Genomic DNA, 22,628 nt, shown 5'->3' with positions numbered 1-22,628 from the left:
AGGAATATTCTTGTTGATTTGATCATCTATCCATATCATTAAAAGCTTCTCTTTTTTTCGTTAAAATTGTACATTTCATATTAACTGCCTCTTTAGCTGCCTCCATTATTCTTGATTTATCTTTTATGAGTGTTGAAACAGTTGAATGCAATAGTTTTTCTTCTCGTGCTATTTCACCGACTTTCTTTCCTTTGTCATGTGCTATAATGACCTTTATTTTAACATCTAAACTTAAAGCTTTCCTCGCCTTCTTTTTTATGTTGAAAGTTTCATCAGTAGTTTTACTTCTCTTACTGGACATGATAGGGTTACAATGAGATACAAAAATTGCAACGAGAGAAAAACGAACACTTCGACTGCTGATTAGCAACTAATGTGCCAAAGGCTGTTAGAAGTGGACGAATCATAGTAGCGGCTATTGTATTGGTGATTGGCTTTGCTTGTCGACTAATGGCGACGCTGCAATAAAAAGTATACAAAAGCAATGTGATGTATGTATGTATATGTTGGCAGCAAAGTTAAATTAGAGAATTTTTAATAATAATAATTTTGGTCATCGCAAGTGCGAATCGTTGTAAGTAGAGGATTACCTGTATATATGGATTTAGCTTTGCAAAAATGGATACAATTAAAGGATAAATTTTTGTAACTATCATTGTGTGATATATATAATTTAGTGTTTCAAATTTGTATTAAAGCGGGGGGGGGGGGGGGGGGGGCATTACTTAATAGTGTATTTCTTTTTCTTAGAAAACTTTTTTTTTTTTGAAAAATTGACATTTCATCTGATAATGGAGGTTAGAACACTGGAAAATTTGTACCACAGCTAATTGTAAGAGATAAAAGAACTATGACTTTAAAAAAAAAAAAAAATTCCAAATAGTTTGGACATTGTTTTGGCATGTTTTTATTGTAGGTGTGACTTAAAAAAAGGAGGAAAAACCTTGCAAGTAAAAAGTAAATAAATAAATAAACATTAAAACATGATAATACTTGGACAACTTACTGTCCATGAAATTTAAGCTTGGTTGGGCATAGTCATGCTGAATTAAGCCTCTGTTAGACTTTTCTTGAGATGCGTATAGGAATTCCACCAAAAAAAGTCGATCATTTTGACTCCATTTGAAGGAGGGGAGGGAGGGAACATTAAACAATGGATAAACATCATTATGATTCATGATTATGTATTTTTCAAAGTGCTTTCTTTGATATCTCGGTTTATTAGCATCACCAGAAGTAATCCGAAAAATTGATGAAAATTCTGACAACCAAAAAATGGAAATATAATGGAGAACTTAGTAAGAGTGGTTGAAAAGGAAGCGTGAAATTAAATGTATGGAAGAAGAAACTGAATGTTTAAAGAAGCAATTGACTGAGGTGAATGAAAAGGAAATTAATAGGAAGAAGCAAGTATCAAAGGATGATAAGGTGTCATTGTATGGAGATTCAATCATTAGGGTTGTGGTGAATAACAAGGTATATAAGACATCTTTTCCAAGTAGTAAATGGAAACAAATATTGATGCCTGGCATGAAAGGAAGGCAGCACACTTTAAGCTCACTATTACAAACATTAAAAGTTCAAAACTTCACAGTAGCAAACTAAATTTCCTATCAAATGAGAGAACACAAAGAATGGAAATTGTATGTGGGGAAAAAAGCCTAAACAAATTTTGTGAAAATGAACAAATGAAATCATGAGAAAAACAGAATGGAAATTGTTGAAAACAGAGGACATTATGACAGAACACAGAGAATTGGCTGGAACCATGTATGAATTACATAAACTGGCATCATAAAAATGCATAAATTGAAACAATAATGAGAGATGTATAAAAAAAAAAAAGCTAGAATAGTATCTTCTTCTTTGAGTGCCATCTCCTATCGGAGGTCGGCGACCACCTTGACAAATTTTGAGCGATCCTCGGCCACTCTAAACAGTCCCCTCAGAGCTCATGCCAATCCACTGTCTGATGTCTGCCAGCCAAGATTTTCTTCGTCTTCCTTGTCCTCTTCTTCCATTTATCTTCCCCTTTATAAGCAATTGAGGTATTTTATATTTTTCATTATGAAGTAGATGACCAAGATATGCAGTTTTCCTTCTTTTTATGGTATCTAAAAGTTCACGTGATTTCCCTGTTTATTCCAGTACTTCCTGATTGGACGTTTTTGCTGTCCATGGGATTTTTAACATTCGTCTGTATAACCACATCTCAAAGGCTTAAAGTTTTTTTTTATTTATGATGTCTTCAAGGTCCAAGTTTCTGCACCGTACAGCAGTATAGACCATACATAGCATTTAACCATGCATACTCTAAGTTGCGATTACACAGTGTTGATTTCATCAGGAGAAAATTTTTTATTTCCATTTCTGGATTACATTCTTTATCTAACTAGAATAGTATAAAATTATGAAAACAGAATTAATGTTTAGATTTTGAAATGTTACATTAGCTTAAATTAATGTCATTTGCCTGAAATCTTCATAATGAACTAAATATGAGCAGACTGTACCATCAAAAACTTAGATAAAAAACTGAAATTCTGAATCAGGAATACAGAATTGTTTTACCTTGTGGATAAAGAGTATTTCATGAGCTGTTGCCAAAATGAATATCATAATATTTACTTAAACTTCAAATTAAATAATTACTGTTTATTTGTGCAGCATTTCTTTGATTTTCAGTTTTAAGAGAACCCTATCAATTTAAACCAGCTGTATATGATTGGGTATCTTTCTGGTTGGGAAATTAATATTTCACATCAGCAGTGTCAATCATTTTATAAATGACTTTTGAGGTTTCATGAAGTCAGTACAATTTTTAATTGTACTGACTGTGCATATTTAGTTCATTATGAAGATTCTAGGTAAATGACATGAATGTTAGTTAATATATTGTTTATATTGTTCAGAGAAAGATCAGGTGTTGAGACAAGGATGCACATAATCTCCACTGTTATTCATCATTTATATATGGCCCACATTACTCAGCCAACCAGGCCATCCTGGTTGGCTGATCTGCTCTCCACCCAACAGGCTGCAGATTCGAATCCCACCAGGGGCATGGATATTTGCAATCTTACAATTTCTTTTAGAAGAAGAATTCACTCCCAAAATCCAGAGCGGTATGGGAGTGATCATACAGCATCAAAATGACATCACATGTGAGTAACTAACTAACACTATGAAAGAAAGTTGCATTATCAAGATTGGACATGTTAATCTCAACTCTTTACTTTATGCAGATAATGTTATACTCCTAAATAAATTCAGTACAAGTCTGCAGGATTCTGTGACTACATTGAATAACTGCTGTAATGAATTTGATATGAACATCAGCAATTAAAAAGCCAAAACTCTGAAAATAGGCAGTGACATTGAAAACATCAGCTGAATGGAGAACTACAAAGCAAGTAAAACATTTCAGCTATTTAGGCACCATTTTTTAGTGAAGATGGCAAATTAAATAGAAACAGATAACAGAATTAGCGAAGATTGTGGGAAGTCAACTGAATAAATTAATATGGAATAAGAGAGAAATTTGGTGTATACAAGACTGTATTCCAACCAATTCTAACGTACGAATCTGAGAGCTGGGTTAGGGAGGAAAAAAAAAAAAAAAAAACTTGATCTTCCATGGATATGAAAGTTCAGAGAAAGATTAGGACAGTGAACAGACAGTATCAAATAAAGATATTAGGAAAAGCTTTGACATTGTTAGCATTTAGGAATTTGTGGGCAGAGCTAATCTCAGATGATGTGGTTATAATATATTCTGTATTTCTAATACACTGCTTTGCCCTTAATTTCTGTACTTAAAAACTTCATGAATCGTAAATGGTTGACTTAGCTATCGACTGCTTCCATCTGTCTATTTCTACTATATCTTATGTTCTCACGCTTTGTAGTCTAACAAATTTATTTGTTTTACGACTGAGCCAGTTAGACTATAATTTGAATGTGAGATATAAGATTTTTAACCACAGACAAAGCAGATATCATTTGTATTCCCTGCTTACAATGTTCCCTCTAATTTTTTGCTGTGAGTGTGCGCAGAAATTTGCGTGTGTGCAAAATTTGCCTTCTTTTGAAAAGTATGTGCGCACCCACATGAGTCACCATACTGATCATTTAAGCAAAAAAGTTACAAGAATTTAGTTCACTCTTTACTTTCTGGTGTCAATGGGACGTCAGCCAGGTCACCCACCCCAACTCCCCACCGTGTTCCCACACACAGTGGGGAGTTAGGGTTTTGTTTTTAATTGTACTCTAATTTAAGTTTTTAAAAGTATTTAATTATTTTTATTAAAATTATGAAACCATTGTTTTAATTCGTCATGATCTTGAACTAATTTGATCAGCCAATCACGTTTGGGAATTTTCCATGAGTCAGGCCTGAGATGTAAACAAACCACACGGCATTCTATATGCTAATTAAAAATTACACATTTAAGCCACACCCCTTTCACTTTGGCATCAAATCGCTAGCCTCAAATAGGGTTACTGTTAATAATTTATAAGTTTTGTGCAACTTCGAGAATGTAATAAACAATGAGAGATTATAGGCTTGAGCGCTGCCGAGTTACCATATTTTTTTAAAGAATTTATAGGTTAATGTTTAGATGGAACTTCTTTAATTAATAAATTTTAATTTCATCTTGAAAATGTAGTGTGCGCATATTTTTTTGCTTTGTGTGCTAGTTGTAAAACGTGTATGTGCGCACAGCTTAGAGGGAATATTGCCTGCTTATATTAATCCTTTCCTTAAATTAGTTGTGGCTTAATTATTGATCACATAAATTTCTACTTTAAGCAGGTTCGAATTTTTCATGATAGTGCATTGACAGAATCAGACCAATGTGTTGTTCACAAACTATTTAATTAAATCAAAAAGGGATATTTACAGTATGATTCATATTAACATATATATACAATCTCATTACAATTCTTTGTTATTCTCAATTCTTCTTAATCCAAACTTAGTTCTAATTTTCTTCCTTTAAAGCTAATTCACAATCTAGAATAACCTGCTGGTCATATATACATTAACTGACAGTAAGGCATACCTTGTGTAAGCCTAATTCAATATCAATATACATTATCTCATAAACAGACACGCTTGATATACATTCTTGTTCGGAATTCTTGTAGCAAGGCTTATACGTTGGTCATACATAACTGGTAATTAGCTCAAGGAATTAATGCATATAATGGATATTAATTAAAGCAAACTTTAATGAATACCTTCATTATTTCGGCAACATCATGTTGCCATCTTCAGGAACATACAAATATGGTATGTGCATGCAGGCACTAACAAAAGCAAATGAGGAAGAAGGCAAGAAACTAATATTGTTCCTAAAGTCCTAATGGTGCCCCCTAGCGGGCTAATTGGGTTGTGTTGGCCGTTGGGCTGAAGTTCTCATAATGTATGCTTCCCAAATTTGGGGTAGTTTCATGCACCCAAATTTGTTGAGGTCTGGAACGTTTTTTAGAGCTGATGATGATTCCATGAATAATCTTTCGTACTTGAACTTGCTGTGGTGTATTATTTTAGTTTTTTTCCAACGAATTCTATTGCAGGTATCTAAGGCATGGTCATCCAGCCCAGAGTGGCTGTACTGGTGCCAAGAGGAAAGCTGTTCAAAACACTACAGTTATTAATCTCAGCTCTCTCTACTTTATGCAGATGATGTTATATTTCTAAATAAATCTAGTACAAGTCTAAGAGATTCCCTGACTAAACTGAATGACTGTTGTAATAAATTTGAAAATCAGCAGTAAGACAAAGACAGTGAAAATAGGCAAAAATACTGAAAACGTCAACTGTGTTCTGAATGGAGAACCAGTAGAATAAGTAAAACATTGCAGCTATTTAAGCACAAGTTAGTGGATCGTTAACATTATGAGGTAGTGAACTAAGAAAGAGTGTTGAGAGAATGATGAGAATTATTCTTGTTAGGTAAACAATTTGTATTAGATCATTACTAACAATAGACATAGTGCAGCTGTGACTTAGACCTGGGATGTATCCTTGGAATGCTCATGTAAAAAAAAAAATTTCTGTAAATTGAGACCAGTTATATTATAGCAATACATAAAAACTGGAGGAAGGTTTCTGCAAATGCATTAATTACCAGCATAACATTTTTTTTGTGCTTATTTCTTGCAAATAAAATTAATTAATATAAGATTTAATTAATGAGAGAATTATTTTCATAAAAAAGGTAAGCTAAAGCTGCTGGTTCGATTAAAGGTCAAAGCCAAATAACTGGAAGGAGAATGCAGAGAACTGACCGGAGCTTCTAATCTAATATCCAGTCCTCACTTTCACATGGTGTATCCCATTAGTAGGTATCCACTGGGTACCGAATGAATGAGGATGGACTGGCAATTTGGCCAGTCCATCCTCATTCGTTGGCAACAAAAAGCATAAAACTAAAGATAGCATTGGCAAAACATCTAACCACATCAACTCTGAGTTAAAACATCCTGCTTACTGTCATGCAATTCTGAAGATCAAGATAGAATAGAAATTCCATCTCGATAAACAAATGGATGTTTATCACCATTTCTGCTGAAAAACTCTCTCTCTCTTATGCAGAGAAGGTAGATGTGAAAAAATATCTGAAGATGGTCATTAAATTTTATGATTGTCCTACCTTCTCACATTGAAATGATCCTGAATGCTTCCATCCTGTCTGCTTTTCATTAGAACTTATCAAGTCTAACAAATATGGTCTTACTCTGGGAAATTTGCCAATAATTATCCTATTACAAGAAATTCATTAGGGGAAGGAAAAAAAAAAGTAATAATGGCATGAGAACCACACAAGGAAAGCCTCTAAACACATGTTAGCAGAAAAATGGAAAGTTCTTTATTCACAGAGGAATCTGAAATAACAAAAATACCAATCATCCTGGAGAGAGTTGAATTCAGTGATGTCTTTGATATTTTTCCTGAAGAGGAAGATATAGACATTGGCCATCTGAACTTCCCTAAAAAGAAGAAATATAGGATCGCTAAGCACAAGCTTTTACAGAATTAGAAGTCAGGCCAATCCACCAAACACTCTTACAGTACAAGAAGATGATGTAATATGATATTGTATGAATCTTACATATTGAATGGCATGAATCTTACAAAAACATAAACTTTGCCTGCAGTCAAGTTATTTGAAACCTGGTGAGATACTACATTTTGCTATGTTGTCATCTGTAAGGACATGATAGGGAATGGAACTTCTTGTGGAGAAGTCACTAGTGGACAACCATTCCAACAAGCCTTCTTCCAAACCAAATTAGAGGCAGGTGCTGTCTGTCTCGTGAAGGATTTCATATTACATTTTGCAACATTTATCTTCACGTGGTGCTGATATTTCCTAGGACAACCTGAATAATATCATTTTTTAGTTACTATTACTCCTCTTACAGTAACTTCTCCCTCTTAAACTTAAAAAGTGTCTTCTACTCTTGTAGAAGCTGTTGTCTAGGAGCCCTTGCTAGGTGTATGCCCTGCAGCAGTAACTTGTCCATCTTAAACTTAGAAGTTACTGTTGTAGAGTAGAAATGAAGTAGAAAACATTTTGAGGAGCAATTATTTTTCCATAATATCCACTCTTTCACATAGGAAACAGTGTATGTTTTAGTTATCGCAATAGAAAAAAAGATCAGGTTGCCTGAAACACAATCTCATCCCTGTACAGTTAGATACTCCAACAGTTAGCCACTCTTCTATTACTAAGTAGTGTTACTGAGCATATAATATAACTGCAGTACCTAAAAGTACTAGTTGAGTAGTTTTTTTTTGCATAGCAGCAAAGAAAACTTAAAGCATTAAGCATTTCTCATCTTCTAATAATATCCTGCTACAAGAAATTTAATTACTTTCAAATATGCTTGAGCACAATACACATGTCATCAGAGCTGAAAGAATACTTGGATCCAGTGTACATCTGACACTCAGATCAAATACATAGTTGTCAAGACAAGGTCCGGAAAATGAAGGACAAATATACACAAGACAATCACTTTTATTATTATTATTATTTTCCGGGAAACTCCAAGGAGTCGACAGACTCATCGAGGAAGACCCTAACATCATTCACCACTCATTCACCACTCTCCAAGTAAAAAACCTAGCTCTAACACCCTTGTCAACCACGCTCTTGCCCAGCTTCCATGCATGGCCCCTAGTCCTCCCATCACCAGTCATATTTTCAAAAATATCTTCTGGATCAATCTTATAAAAATCCTTCAGTAATTTGAATGTCTCAATCATATCACCCCTCCTTCGCCTATCGTCCAATTTCTGCAACCCACAAATCCTCAACCTATTCTCATAAGGTTCATTCCACAGACCTGCTATCATCTTGGTCACTCGTCTCTGGACCCTCTCCACTTCCTCCCCATCACGAAGAAACCCTGGTGCCCATAACTGGGCACAGAAGTCCAGATGGGGTCTTATCAAGGCTTGATACAGAGGAAGAACAACTTGTTTGTCTCTGCATGTTAAAGTATTTTTCAGAAGCCAAGTGATTTGGTGAGCTGTTTTAGTCCCTTTTGCAATGTGCCCCCTAAACTTCAACTCCCTATCCACCAACACTCCCAAATCCCTGGCCTCATCAATCTCCTGGAGTACGGTTCCACCAATGCGATATACTGCTGCTATTCTTTTCACCCCAAAGTGCATAACCTTACACTTTGCCACATTAAATTGACATCCATTTTTCCGAGCCCAGTCCTCCAAACTATCCAAATCATCCTGTAAAATTTTGACATCCTGTGCACTCACAATTGCTCAACCCAACTTTGCATCATCAGCAAACAAGTGAACACTTCCTCTCAAATCCTTTCCAATATCATTGATGAACAAATTGAAAAGCAGTGGTTCAAGAACAGAGCCCTGCGGCACTCCACTAGTCACAAGACGTCTTTTAGACACCACTCCTGAATAAACCACTCTCTGGTATCTCTCCTTCAACCACCCTCCTATCCATCTCACCAACCCTATATCTATCCCCATCTGCTCCAGTTTACTGATTAGGGTTCCATGTGGTATCCTATCAAAGGCCTTGGCAAGGTCCAGTAGTATCACTGTAAACCCATTACCCCTATCCAGGTCAGCCATCACTGTGTTATAAAACGTGAGCAAGTTACTGAGGCATGATCTACCCTTCACAAAACCATGTATCCCCCATACACTATCCCGTTTTCATCTATCCACTCCTGTATTCTTTTCTTGACTAATTTCTCTAAGACCTTGACAATGATTCCTGATATGCTAATCGGTTGGTAATTTACAACAGCAGTCTTGGAACCACCTTTATGCAGTGGAACTATTTTCCCCTCTTTCCACCCACTCGGGACTAACCCAGACCCGAGACTCATATTAAACAAAATGGTCAAGGGTACTGATAATTCTTTAGCTGCTTCTCGTACAACACGAGCTGGTACACCATCCAATCCCACAGATGTATTGACATTGAGGTTATGCAATAGACTACTCACCTCCACTTCATTCACCACAATTCCCGTATAATCTACTGGTTTATTCGTTTCTGCAATGTCACCACCTGGATGATATATTCTTGCAAAGTGCTCACTCAGTAACTCAACTATCTCAACTGATTCAGTTACCTCCCTACAATTCGGCATTCTTTAAAATCATTCTGCCATGTACATTTTTCCTTTTACTTGCTACATATCTAAAAAACTGTTTAGGATTCTCTTTAGCCTGAATGGCCAATGTTCTTTCGTAATCCTTTTTTGCTTTTCTTACCACACTCGTTACCCTTCTGGCCTGTGCTTTATACCGTTCATGTGCCTGCCGGTCACCTTTCTCGTTAAATTCCCTCCATAGTTGTTTCTTTTTTTGCAGCTCAAGCTTAATGGTGTTATTCATCCATTTAACCCCTACTTGATTTATTATTCGGACTCTAGGTATACAGTCAGCCATTGCTTCATGCAAACACTTCTTAACTGCCTCCCATGCACTATCAACTTCTAGTCCTTGCAGTTGTACATGCCATGGCACTGAACCAATCAAACTCCTAAGCTTGTCATACTTTTCAGCCCGATAATTCCACATGTACCCTGTCTTAATTGAAAATTCCACTCCTGTAGCCACCTCCCAAGTCAAGACCCTATGATCACTCTCACCAATTGGTGGCAATGTGGTCATATTTGTTACAGCCAAATCCTCAGATGCAATTACTAGGTCAAGCACTCTCTGACCCCTAGTATTTTCCATTACGTGCTGTCGCAGATAGTTATCCCTTAATAACCGCATAAAATCCAATTCCTTCCTCCCGTGTGTCCTCTCCTCACTCCAATCAATGCGACCATAGTTGAAATCTCCCATAATAATTACCCTCCTTCCACTCATTTCTTCTATTTGCTTGTGCATACTGTCACCACCATCTTTTCCATCACCTGGTCTATAGCAGCACCCAATTGTATATTTAGTTCTGCTAGCCACAATCTCACACCAAATGGCCTCAAATGTGCTCTTTTCTCTATCCTGCAATTCAACTTCTATTCTCCTTGGCTGTAGCTCATCAGCTATCATCAACAATACTCCTCCCCCCATTTTATTCTCTCTGTCATTCCTGAACACACTATACCCATCACATTCAATCCCATTGGCTATATCATCTACAGTCAGCCATGTCTCACTAATACCAATAACCTGTGGTCTGGAAGTGCCATCCATGGCCAAAAACTCTTCCTTCTTGTTCCTAATATTCCTAGTATTAGTGTACATGAATTTAAGACCCCGATTAGCCCCAACCCTACCTTGATGCCTTATATTAACTATCCCACTCAGATTTGTTGTCCTTATTTGCTCTGGCATATTATGTTCATTCTTACATTCAACTGCCTCCCTAAGGACTGTATATCTACTCCTCCCCCCCTCCCCCTTAACAAATCTAGTTTCCCTGAATTGGCACATCCACTACATTCAGCAACACTTTCTCAAGTCTTCTTACACCATAACCATTCAAATGCAAGCCATCCATCTTATACAGATCCTTTCGCCCATCAAACTCACTCCACACGTCCACAAATTCCACACCACTCGTCATACATAACCCACGCATAAAGTCATTCACAATTATGGCCCTCCTTTTAAACATTTCACTGTCATACTGTGGCAAAAGACTAATCATTCTAACTCTCTCACTCTTTTCTTTTGCTACCTCAAACAATTCATTCAGGTCTTCTATCATTTCCATTTTATCTCCTTTCAAATCATTTGTACCTGCCACAACAATCTTTTCTTTCACCCTTTCCTTTTGCTCTTTAATAGACTCAGTTACATCCTTTATGGTTGCACCAGGTTGGTACGATTTTGTCAAATCCTCTACTAACACACCTCGTACTAACGAGTCTCCATACAGCACTCTATCCTTCATTTTGTTCATGTTCACATTCATACGTCTATTTTTCTTGTGATACCTTTTATTATTGGTTGGTTCTTTCAGTCGACTTTTGTTCATGCACTCTAGCTGCTGTTTTGCTCTTTCTATCGCACCTTTCAACAACATGATCTCACTCAATGCATCTCTCTCATCTTTTTTATTCTCTGAGAAATCATTAATACTATCATTCACACTTCCTATATTCACACTCTCACTTTCAGTCATAGAACAAAACGGTGTATAATTGCTGATTTGAAAGCAACGATAGAACCTCTCGACAAAGTTTTGCCAAAATATTAGCACTATATTAAGCTGAATTCCCATTACTTTGAAAACAAAGAACTGAAAACTACTCTGTATAGTAAGAAAATGCTTTGGTCTCAAGTAACATCCATTTGGAGATTATTAAACATCTGACAGTTGCTGTACCTCTGTGGTGAAATCCTCTGTGAGAGTGAATTTCCAGATACCGGGCAAAGGACAGTTATTGTTTCATTTCCAATCAGGTAAGGATTCAGAAATAATTGTCCAAAAGCTCTGACAAGCTTCTTGGGCATTATCTTGATAATAATCGTCAGCCTTCATCTTTTATGATTTCTGGAAAGCATCTTTTTTCCCATTTCAGGACACAATCTGACTTCTGTAAAAACAAAAAAATAATAATAATAATTCCAAATAAGATTACCATGTTTACTTGAATATGACTTTCCCTTGCATATAACTCACACCCAGGATTTTACTTTACAAAAAAATAAAAAAGTTTCACATATACCTTGCATAGAAAAAACAGTTTAAACACGTACACCTCTGGGCGATAGTAACTCACTCCCCACAGTAAACAGCATGCCCTTCCCAACAGCCACTATACTGCAGACGCAAGAAAAATAAGTAGGTTTATTGTATCACTGAATAAGGTGCAGAGACGTTTGCAGTCTGTGTAATATATTTCTCAACAAACAGTGCAATTAGAGAAGAAAAAAAAAACAGCACTAACTAATGAATTGTGCCCCCCCACACACAAAAAGTATTCTGTATAGACTCAAGCAAAACCATATGTTGCACTGGCAAACACAGTAGCTAACTAAAACTATTGTCCAATTTTTCAATTACATGAAATAAGTGTTTGATTGCATTTTAAATTTTCAATGTCATTAAGACAGATCACAAAGGCCAACTTCAAATAAAATTCTGCTGCGAATTGAAACATGCCATATAATGTGTGTGTGTGAGTCCGCCCACCAGCTTGACACAGAAGTGGCACCCAAACAAGCAGCAGTAAAATTCAGCCGAAGGGTCGAAACTTTATGCAAGTTGAGCTTGCCCATGCAATGAGGAAGCAGTACACAAACTGAATGAGAAGTTCTGTCGGAACGATAAATGGGCAAAACACCACCCTGTCGTGAATATGTTAAAACTAAGAAATATATAGTGAATAATATCCCACCCTGCTCTCCTTGTGTGGGATAGTTTCAATGGACACTTAGGACCTGACATAATAAAAAACTTTCGGATATGAGGACCAACGTGACCATTATTCCTGGTGGTCTTACACCTTGTCTACAGCTCTTGGATGTATCGGTCAACAAACCATTCAAGAACTACATATGAAAATTCTAGAAAGAGTGGATGGCAGCCGGCAGCTACGACCTAACTCCAGCAGGGAAGATTAAGAGACCATCATTAGAACTGCTGTGCTGGATTTTGAGATCTAGGGAAAAGATTTTGTCAGAAATAATTGCCAAGAGTTTTTTTTAAAAACTGGCATCCCTAATGCCCTGGATGGGCGAGAAGATGATGCCATTTGGGTAGATGACTTTGACAGTGCATACAAGGAAACTGCTCTCGACGCCGGAAGTAGCTATACCCAATTTCAGTTTTTTCCTGAAAACTTTAGTTTCCAAACATCCCCACATATATCTCCCGTGATTTTTTAGATTTAATTTTTGAGAAAAAAAGTGCAAGTTATATTCAAGTAAATACGGTATTTAATCAGACTGGAAGCTTCTATTAGAGATGGTTTCCTGAAAAACAGTAATTTAGTATTAGGGTTGTTTTTTTTATATATATACATTGAAAACTATATAACATACTGTGTAGGTTTGGTGACTTAACCATGCTACCGGCCAAGATGTCTATACACGTCAAGGTTATCATGGATGCGAAGTGCATATTGAAATTGTAATACCATTGATATCACATTGAAATATATCATGGATATGAAGCATATGAGGATACGTATTTTATCCATAATGGCCGGTTAGGTAGTAAAGATCTACACAGGTTTGGTCTTAGAAGGAACCTCTTGCTTTTTATTGAAAACTTAAATCAAACCATCCAAATAGTATTTACTCTCTCCTGGCCTTTCCCTCCCATGTTCCACAAGGTTCTGTTTCATGTGTCGCACTCTTTTCTCCAAATTTAACTCTTACAGAATAACTTCCTTTAACTATAAGCATTGTCCTCTTTGTTGACAGCGTGATCTGCTTTTATCATTCATGTAACATAAGAGTCATAGAAAGACAGCTGCAGCCAGCCAGCCAGCCATTGATCATCTTTCTTTCTAGATTCTTGTAAGTGGGTTTAGATTTTCACCAAGATTTTTGTGGGCTTTTGTTGAAAATGTAATTCTAACCCAGAATTAAGACTAGGCAAAATGATAATCTCACTTGAAACAGAGCCAAAATTCCATAATGCTATCTTGAGGGATAAGTGTCCTTTCACCTCATCTTACACCTCTTGAAGTACAGGCCAGTGTTTTTCTTTGTTTCATCTCTTCTAGTACTTATCTAATGAGAAAACTTGATTATGAATCAGGTTTTTGCATCTGTCAGAAATAGCACACACTAATGGTTGGATCCATCTGCTATGAGACAGCCTGAAATGTAAGGTTTAGAACATTGTGCATCTAGTATTTATGTTGAAATGATCTCTGCTAGACTATCCCACATGGAGAACTATTATTTGCTCATTTGAAAAAACTCAAAATAGGCAATACTGCATGCTTGCCACAGAACAACTTTCCACCTTGTCATTCCTACATACAACAATGCAGTTTGTCTATGTGTGACCTCTTGAGAAACACTCCACCTATCCTCCTGATTGCAGGTCTTTGAAATGCAGGACAAAATAGTCTGATTTTCTGTCAGTCTATATAGATGCTTCAAAATCAGTCTTAATAGTATGTGCTGCTGTGTTTTTTCAGACAGCATAATATTTAAGGATCGCAAGGAAATGCAGCAGTTATACTGCCAACCTGCATGCTTATATAGAGCTTATGTTAGACTAAATAAAGATGCAACACTACCAGAGGTGCATCATCTACACAGACTCATTAAGTCACTCCAGGCGTACCACCAATATCCAGTGCTGCTTTGGATCCAACATCTGTTACATCAAATAATGAAGTTCCACTTGGATGAGACACCAGTGTTGGTTCCTAAGCCATACCAGAATCAAACAAAGAAGGTTGTAGATTCTGTAGTTAGGTTAACTCATCTCTTACACTATTATCACCTACCTGGCGAAAATATTGAGTACAAGCAGATCATAAGATAAATATTAATAACCCAATGGCAGATCATAAGACAAATATTAATATCCCAGTGGCAGATATTGGATAAAGAGAATAGGATTACTACCAAACTATATCAGATTTAGCCTAAAACTAAACTTGGGCTGTCTAGTCCATGTAGGAAATGCATGGCTCCTCATAGGTCATATCCATCTTGCACACACACTCTGTTTGAGGAACAAGAATAGTGACGTGCCTATGTGTGAACACTTGTTCTCTTTTAACTTCTGTCATATCTGATTCATCACCCTCTCTCCTCCATTTTGAAATTTCTATAGAAAATTAATTTGTATAATTATATAGCAGTACACACACTGTTGCAAATTCTTTGCAAAGTCTCAGAGTTTGTTAGAGTCAACTATATATAGAAATATGTTTGTTTGTTTTTATTTTATTTTTACAGAGTGGAGTATGCACTATTGTAACACTAGCACAGAGTTTTCTGTGCAAATAAGGAAATTTTTTTCTTTGAAACACTTTATATACTCAAACCACTACAGCTGTGTTAGGCACACTTTTACAGAATGTCCATGCTTTATGCAGAAACTTTCAACCATTGCATTAAATAAATGCTGCTTTTATTGACTGGAGCAGGCAGTAAATGTTTAACCTCATAACTGTTTGAAAATGTTAATACCTCCACAGAAAAACCAAAATATGTTTTTGTTTAATCCTTTACTCATCCTCTAAAAGGAAAATAAATTTGTTATGCCCATCATAGAACAGATGACAGCCCACCTAGCCACATCAAGTGCAGGCACACTATGTATGCTGAACTCCAATTTAAAAATAGCCCTGAAGAAGCCATTAGATTTAGTTAGTTTTATTTCGGTTGGAAAGAGCAGTTGGTTTTATTTTCTGTTTTAATGTGTACTGATAATTTCTAATTAAAATTCTGTTACTTATATGCAGTTTCCGTTATAAAAATAACAGTTTATTTTAAAAGTTTTGAATGTGGGGGAAAAAGTGACTTTTTTAAAAAAATATATAATTTAAGTAGCTCTGATTTAAGGAACTCTAACATTCTGTTTATAACCACTTAAGCATTAAAGAATCAGGCAAAACTGTTCTAAGTATGTTCTTGCTCTTAAATAGAATGATCTATGCTACCTCTCTGAATTTTGGAAAATTGTTCTCTGGAATTATAAGAAATTTAAAACAGTACCACAGTGTAGTCAGTAACTTTTGCAACTACTCATGGTTGCAATGTATTTATTTATTTTGATTTTATTTATTCATTTATTTATTTTTTGGTGACTCCCTCATGAATGGTTGTAAACTTGTCGTGCATTAGTATATTTTTTATGTATTTTCTTACATAATCTTGGAACCCTGATCTAGAGAACCAAACATTGCACATTTTTCAGGTTACTTGAAGCATTTTTTAAACAGTGTAGTCTCATAGCAGGCAATGAAATTCATCTCCTACCCAAAGACATTTGTAAACATCTCTTCCCATGGCTGGATTTCAACCCATAGACTGTTTGGAGAGTGGGTAGACTATCTGCTCAGACAACTGTGTAACTGTAGTTGCATTCAGGTGATGATGCAATTAATTATGAATTTCTAAATGTCAGTTGGAAAAAAAAAACTCAATAAAATAAACCCCCTTGGTCTACACATATAACTACATCAGTGTGTGTACTTAATTGTGATTGACTCAGAAACATTGTCAGATGGATTCTCAGTTGCCACCATGACATATGTCATGGTGGCAACTGAGAAAACAATTGAAAATCATTTAGGATAGAATCGATATAATGAAATATTTTGGGAAAATAAATACTTCTTTCTCCACTTTCTAAGTTTTAATGTCCTTTATTAATGGTCAAATTCTAAATATTCTGTGTTATGTCTGATTAACTGGCTACCTCACAGTAGGAGTGAGTGTTCTATAGAGCAAAATTACAGGTACATATACTAATTTTCATTTATTTTATTTTATTTATTTTTTTAATGCAGCTCTTACCCACAACAGTTTTATCAGCAAACCTATAGTACATTCATACCATTAGTGGGCTAAGGATTTCTTCTTATTTTTTTTATTTTTATATATACTCCAGAGAGCCCTGCTCTCTGGAGTATATATGGAACAGCATATATATCTGGAATATATATGGAGTATATATATATATATATATATATATATATATATATATATATATATATATATATATATATATATAGAGACCAAACATGGAACACTTTGGGCTTTCAGTAAGTGGGGAATCTGGTCTCACAATATGTGATGAAATTCATCTCCCATGTAAATAATTCTCTTATTGGTTATATTCCATTGTAATAGAATCAGTGATGATCGACAAAACAGATATTTAATAACAAGCATTCCCCAATATATGCAATAAGTAAGGGGGGGGGGGGGAGAGTGAGAGTAAAAAAAAAAATATATATATATATATATATACAGGGTGTTCGGGATAAATTTGACAGTTTTGTAAGGAAAAAGAAAATCTTCTTTGTATCTATTAAATTTAATGAATTGACAAAAAAACATTACAGGCAGAGTTAATTACAATACTATCAACAAGATTTACTCAAAATAACCACCATTAGCATCGATCACAGCTTCAATTCTGCTTCGGAACCTCGAACAAGCTGATGCTACAGTCTCCCTGGGAAGGGCCGCAAAAACTGTTTTAATTTTATCCATTAACTGGGCTTTTGTATTACTGGAAGTGCGATTGGTGTCTTTTTCAACTGCGCCCCATACAAAATAATCCATGGGGTTAAGGTCTGGGGAGTTTGGAGGCCAAACATTTGGACTGGTGAAGTCGTAGAAATTTTCAGACAACCATTTTTGACTTTTCCCAGAGGTGTGGCAAGGGGCCGAATCCTGCTGCCATACATACGGCCTACCATTGGCTACCCTTGTTATCCAGGGCTTGACTACAGTTAGCAACTCCACGAACAAAGCCCGAATTCCAATGCCAGGGTTCTTCAACACCTGTTCCTGCAGATTTGCGAGGAATTCTGCTGTACGAACGCAATCAGATCGTCTGCTAGGGATCTTTCTTCTTGCTACATCCTCGTAGTCACCATTGCAAGTCTCTAGTTCATGCTTGATTGTTTTTACTGTATTCAGGGAGCATTGGGCAGCAGTCGTAATATCCTTATTTTGATGGCGGGCACGAATCATCATGATACAAGTTATTCTCTTCCATGATTCAGGTGGGTTCCAGCTATCCATCCTTTCTGACATCTTGTATATGAATGAAGAAGGGTCCAAACTTTTAAATGAAGAGAAGTGTGTGTTAATACATGTAACTTACGGAAAAATATAATTAATTATAAATATGTCAAATTTATCCCGAACACCCTGTATATATATATTTACTACATGAAAGAGAATCAGCATTACTTAGATAAAACTGTTAAACCAAACCTTCTGATTTTTTATTTTTAAATTCAAATAAAGATTTCACTCATTACAGACAAGCAGGTAAGTGCATTGTTCAAACCCTGCGTGTACACATACATTAGGGAAGATCTGAAAAGTTCCGATAAAATCTAGAACAAAAATTAATTACTTTTATGTACTCTTATATATCTTAAAAGAAAAGATATTTTCTTAAAAAACATTTCTGTTCTAGATATTTATCAAAACTGTCCAGATCACCCTCATATATATTAAATTACATTTTTTAAATATATATTATTTAAGTGTAAATATATACTTGAAAATGGGGGCAAGGTTTTTTTTTTAATCATCTTGCTTTAGCTCACCTCTTGGCATACGATAGATTTACAACCTTGGGTGGGTTTGGGATTCCCATTAAAAGCTGTTGGGATTGTTGCAAATGGTTAGCTGTGAAGGTTCTGATAATTATAAATTATATACAAACAGAAGAAAAATTTTTGAGGACTAAATCTACTAGTAATTTTAAATTTAATGTAGTATTTCATGATTTGAAAATGCATATTACCAATTAATATGTTATCACATATGATATGTTATTAGTTAACATATCATATGTGAATAACTTTCATGATTCTCTTATCTCCTTTACAGGGACTGGAAATTGTTAATCCACAAGCTGCTGAAAAGAAGCTTAATGAAGCTAATGCAAAATATTTTTCAAACACAGCTGGCTTTCTTAAAATTGAAAAAAAATGATTATTTTAGGAGCCCCCTTTTTTTTCAGAAGATTAAAATGGAGGTAGTTATTTGTGTGAGATCTGTAACTATAGAGTTCTTTATATCTTGTTTATTGCCGTGAAACAAATATATAAAACAAATGATTTTTATAAACTCATGATTAATCACCATTTGTATTTATTTTGTTGTTCCTAAATGACTTAGTAAAATTATTAATTAAATTGGCCAATATGCATTTTATATTGCTGATGAATTGCTGCTTATATTTTCCAAGCATGTCATTACAACTAGCACAACCTACTCACAGATTCTATAATGTATGTAGTATCATGATTATGTGTAGCGATTTTTATAATAATAGTGCCATTAGCTTTAAGAAGCAGTTTCTTATAAGTAGCCAATAAACTTTTACAGAGTAGTACCTGCACACAAAAGAACAATCAAAAATAATGAAATTATTATTAAAGAACAGCACTGAATATAGAAATGATTTGACATTATGATCAACTCCAGATTTCAGTAAAACTGCTTATTTGAAATCTAGAGTTGATCATTTCCACCTCCCACCAAATGAAATAATTTTGGGAGGGCTTTGAGGAAGAGGTAGAAACAAGTCCCATTTCTGAATGCTACAGCAGTCGTATAGCAGCTGATTGATGTCACCACTAGGTGTACATAAAGAATCCATTAATAAAAACCATAAGGACTGTAAAGACCTCAGACTAGTATAAAACTAGTTTTCAATAGCTGTACTACCTGTGATGATTGCTATTTGGTTGCTTTTGAACATTGCTTATTCTTTGCATTATTCCTTTGGATTTACAGATTGTTAAAGCCTACATAAACTTGTTTCTAAATTGGTTTTAATTAGTTTTGTAATATTACGAGGCTCTTATAGTTAGCATTATAGTCATTTATATTAATTGCTGTTATTAATCCATTATGTTTTATTATACATGTACTCATTATCAATCAAGATATTTTAATGTACCATATGAATATATATCTGATGTATTATATCATGAACATTTTTTTAAATGTTACTATTAAAAATTAATTTAATGTAGCAGATTCCATCATTTTATGGAGAATGAACACAAACTGGACACACTGCACAATTCTTTCATATAGTTATTTTTGTTTCATACATTTCAAATTTATAAGTTTTTTAAATTTAAAATGTACAAATTTATACAAAAGTACAACCAGTAGCATTTGATGCTCATTTATTGAAATAACATAATTTCAAAACCCACCTAAGATGCAAGAGGCTTTCGCTTTTCCTCCTGGAAACAGTTCCTCTATGCACAATTGAAGTACTTCAACATTTGTCTTTTGTTTTGAAGGACATGGATTTGAATCTTACTTAGCACATGAGAAATGTTTTTAAAGGCTTTTCAGCTAAAGGTGAATTATCTGGTTGGGGATTTCACTAATAGGGTTTCTCCTGGAAATGCAGGTTTTTCATCCAACAAAACAGGCAGTCTGGCCAGAGAAAAACTGCAGTTAGCAAACATAATATACTGGTTTCATAGCTGGTAATTAGTTTACGGAATTAACAACGCATATAAAGTATATTAATTAAAAGTAACTTTAATAAATAACTTCTATATTTCGGCAACATCACGTTGCCATCTTCAGGAACATAAAGATATGGTATGTGCACTCAGGAACTAACACAAAGCAAATGAGGAAGAAAGCAAGAAACTAATATTGTTCTTAAAGTCCTAATGGTGCCCTCTTGCGGGCTAATTTGGTAGTCTTGGCAGTTGGGCTGAAGTTCTCATAATGAAAGTCTCCCAAATTTGGGGCAGTTTCATGCACCCAAATTTGTTGAGGTTAGGAACGTTTTTTAGAGCTGCTGAAGATTCTTTGAATAATCTTTCGTATTTAAACTTGCTGCGATGAAGTATTTTTGTTTTCTTCCAACGAATTTTATGGTGGGTATCTAAGGCATGGTCTGCCAGCCCAGAGCAGCTGTACTGGTGAAACCGGATGTAGTCTTGGTGTTCTGAAATCCTGATAATTGTTGTTCTGCCTGTTTGGCCAAAGTAGGACAATTTGCAGCTGCAAGGGACCTGGTATACACCAGGTAGGTCTAGGGGAAGTGGTTGGTCTTTGGTAGAGCGGATAAGGGATGCCAACTTTTTATATGGTCTGTAACAGGAAGTAAGGTCATTTTTTGAGGATATTGATTATTTTCTCAGAGGTGCCCTGGATGTAGGGGATGGTGATAGACTTGGTGTAATCTTTATTGTGGAGGGGGGGGGGTTGTGGTTTACAGGTTTTAGTATTTTTTGGATTTTTTTGGGGTTATAGCCATTGGCTAAGAAAGTGTTGAGGATGTGGTTTAGTTCAATAGTCAGGGCCTTGTCATCTGAGCAGATTAATTTTGCCATGTTATATAGTGTTTTTATCACCCCATATTGTTGTGAGGGGGGGGGGGGATTGCTGGTGAATGTATCTGCCAGTGTGGGTGGGTTTTCTGTAAACAGAGAAAACCAAAGATCCATCAAGCTGGCGGGTGATTAAAGTGTCTAGGAAGGGAAGGGTGTTGTTTTCCTCTTTTTCTAAGGTGAACTGGACTCTGGGGTGTTGGTTGTTTAAGTGTGCTAGGAAGGAGTGGAGTGTGTCTGAGCCATGTGGCCAGATAGCAAACACATCATCCACATAACGAAGCCAAATAGTGGGTTTTGCTTTGTGTTAGTTCCTGAGTGCACATACCATATCTTTATGTTCCTGAAGATGGCAATGTGACGTTGCCAAAATATAGAAGTTATTCATTAAAGTTACCTTTCATTAATATACTTTATATGCGTTGTTAATTCCGTAAACTAATTACCAGTTATGTCTAACCAACATATAAGTCTTGCTACTAGAAGAATGGTTTCATAGTATTAGTCACTTCAGTTATAATTCCAGTCATGCTGAAGCTCCTGGAAACTCAGCTGTTTTCTCTCTTACAGAACAGAAAATGCATGCCTTAGCATAGCATAGTAGAATATAACGGAATTACTCATCTTGTTATTACAGAAATTATAAGAAGCTAGTTTACTAGTCTATAACATACCATTTGATCTAATGCATAAAAAGAAGACAGAACAAAGTATAGTAATGTGAATAAATTTAATTTTTTTTATTTTTTTTTTTGGCTAATGGATGAGCAAACAAAACAAGAATTTTCTTTGCTCATTTACTCTGTAGATATTCAAATAAAGAAAAATTCTACAAAAATGTTCTTTTTATGTGACTCAACATAATGTTGTAAAACCTATAATAAATTAATACAGGTACAGTAGGCTAATTGATGTAATTTTGCCAGGGAACCAGGGCAAACAGTGAAAAGTCAACTACTGGAACAAATCTGAAAACACACCCCAACTCAACATCACCAAAGTTAAAGATCAGTTCTATCAACATAAGAAGCCTCAATGGCAAAGAAATGGAGCTAGCTGAGGAATTAGATAAGTACCAGATCGACATAATAGGTGTAACTGAAACAAAAAAGACAAAAACT

At 35.4% G+C, this 22,628-nt stretch overlaps 1 protein-coding gene across 2 annotated transcripts in view; it reads left to right on the top strand.

The window, feature by feature from the left end:
* The window catches only part of Prp31 (pre-mRNA processing factor 31), a 274,807-nt gene extending 254,630 nt beyond the window's left edge, over positions 1-20,177 (top strand). For both annotated transcript variants that reach the window (XM_090398337.1, XM_090398338.1), the window contains exon 14: positions 19,025-20,177. In XM_090398337.1, the coding sequence (XP_090254463.1) occupies positions 19,025-19,129 (105 nt within the window). In that variant the 3' untranslated portion in view covers positions 19,130-20,177. The remainder of the gene's footprint in view (positions 1-19,024) is intronic.
* Positions 20,178-22,628: the final 2,451 nt, after the last annotated feature.

The sequence above is a fragment of the Typopeltis vanoorti genome, chromosome 9 (genome assembly GCF_054136105.1).
Source record: "Typopeltis vanoorti isolate ZY-2024b chromosome 9, IOZ_Tvanoo_1.0, whole genome shotgun sequence".
NCBI classification, from domain to species: Eukaryota; Metazoa; Arthropoda; class Arachnida; order Uropygi; family Thelyphonidae; genus Typopeltis; species Typopeltis vanoorti.
The sequence above is the reverse complement of the archived record's forward strand: the minus strand, read 5'-3'. Positions and strand labels throughout refer to the sequence as shown.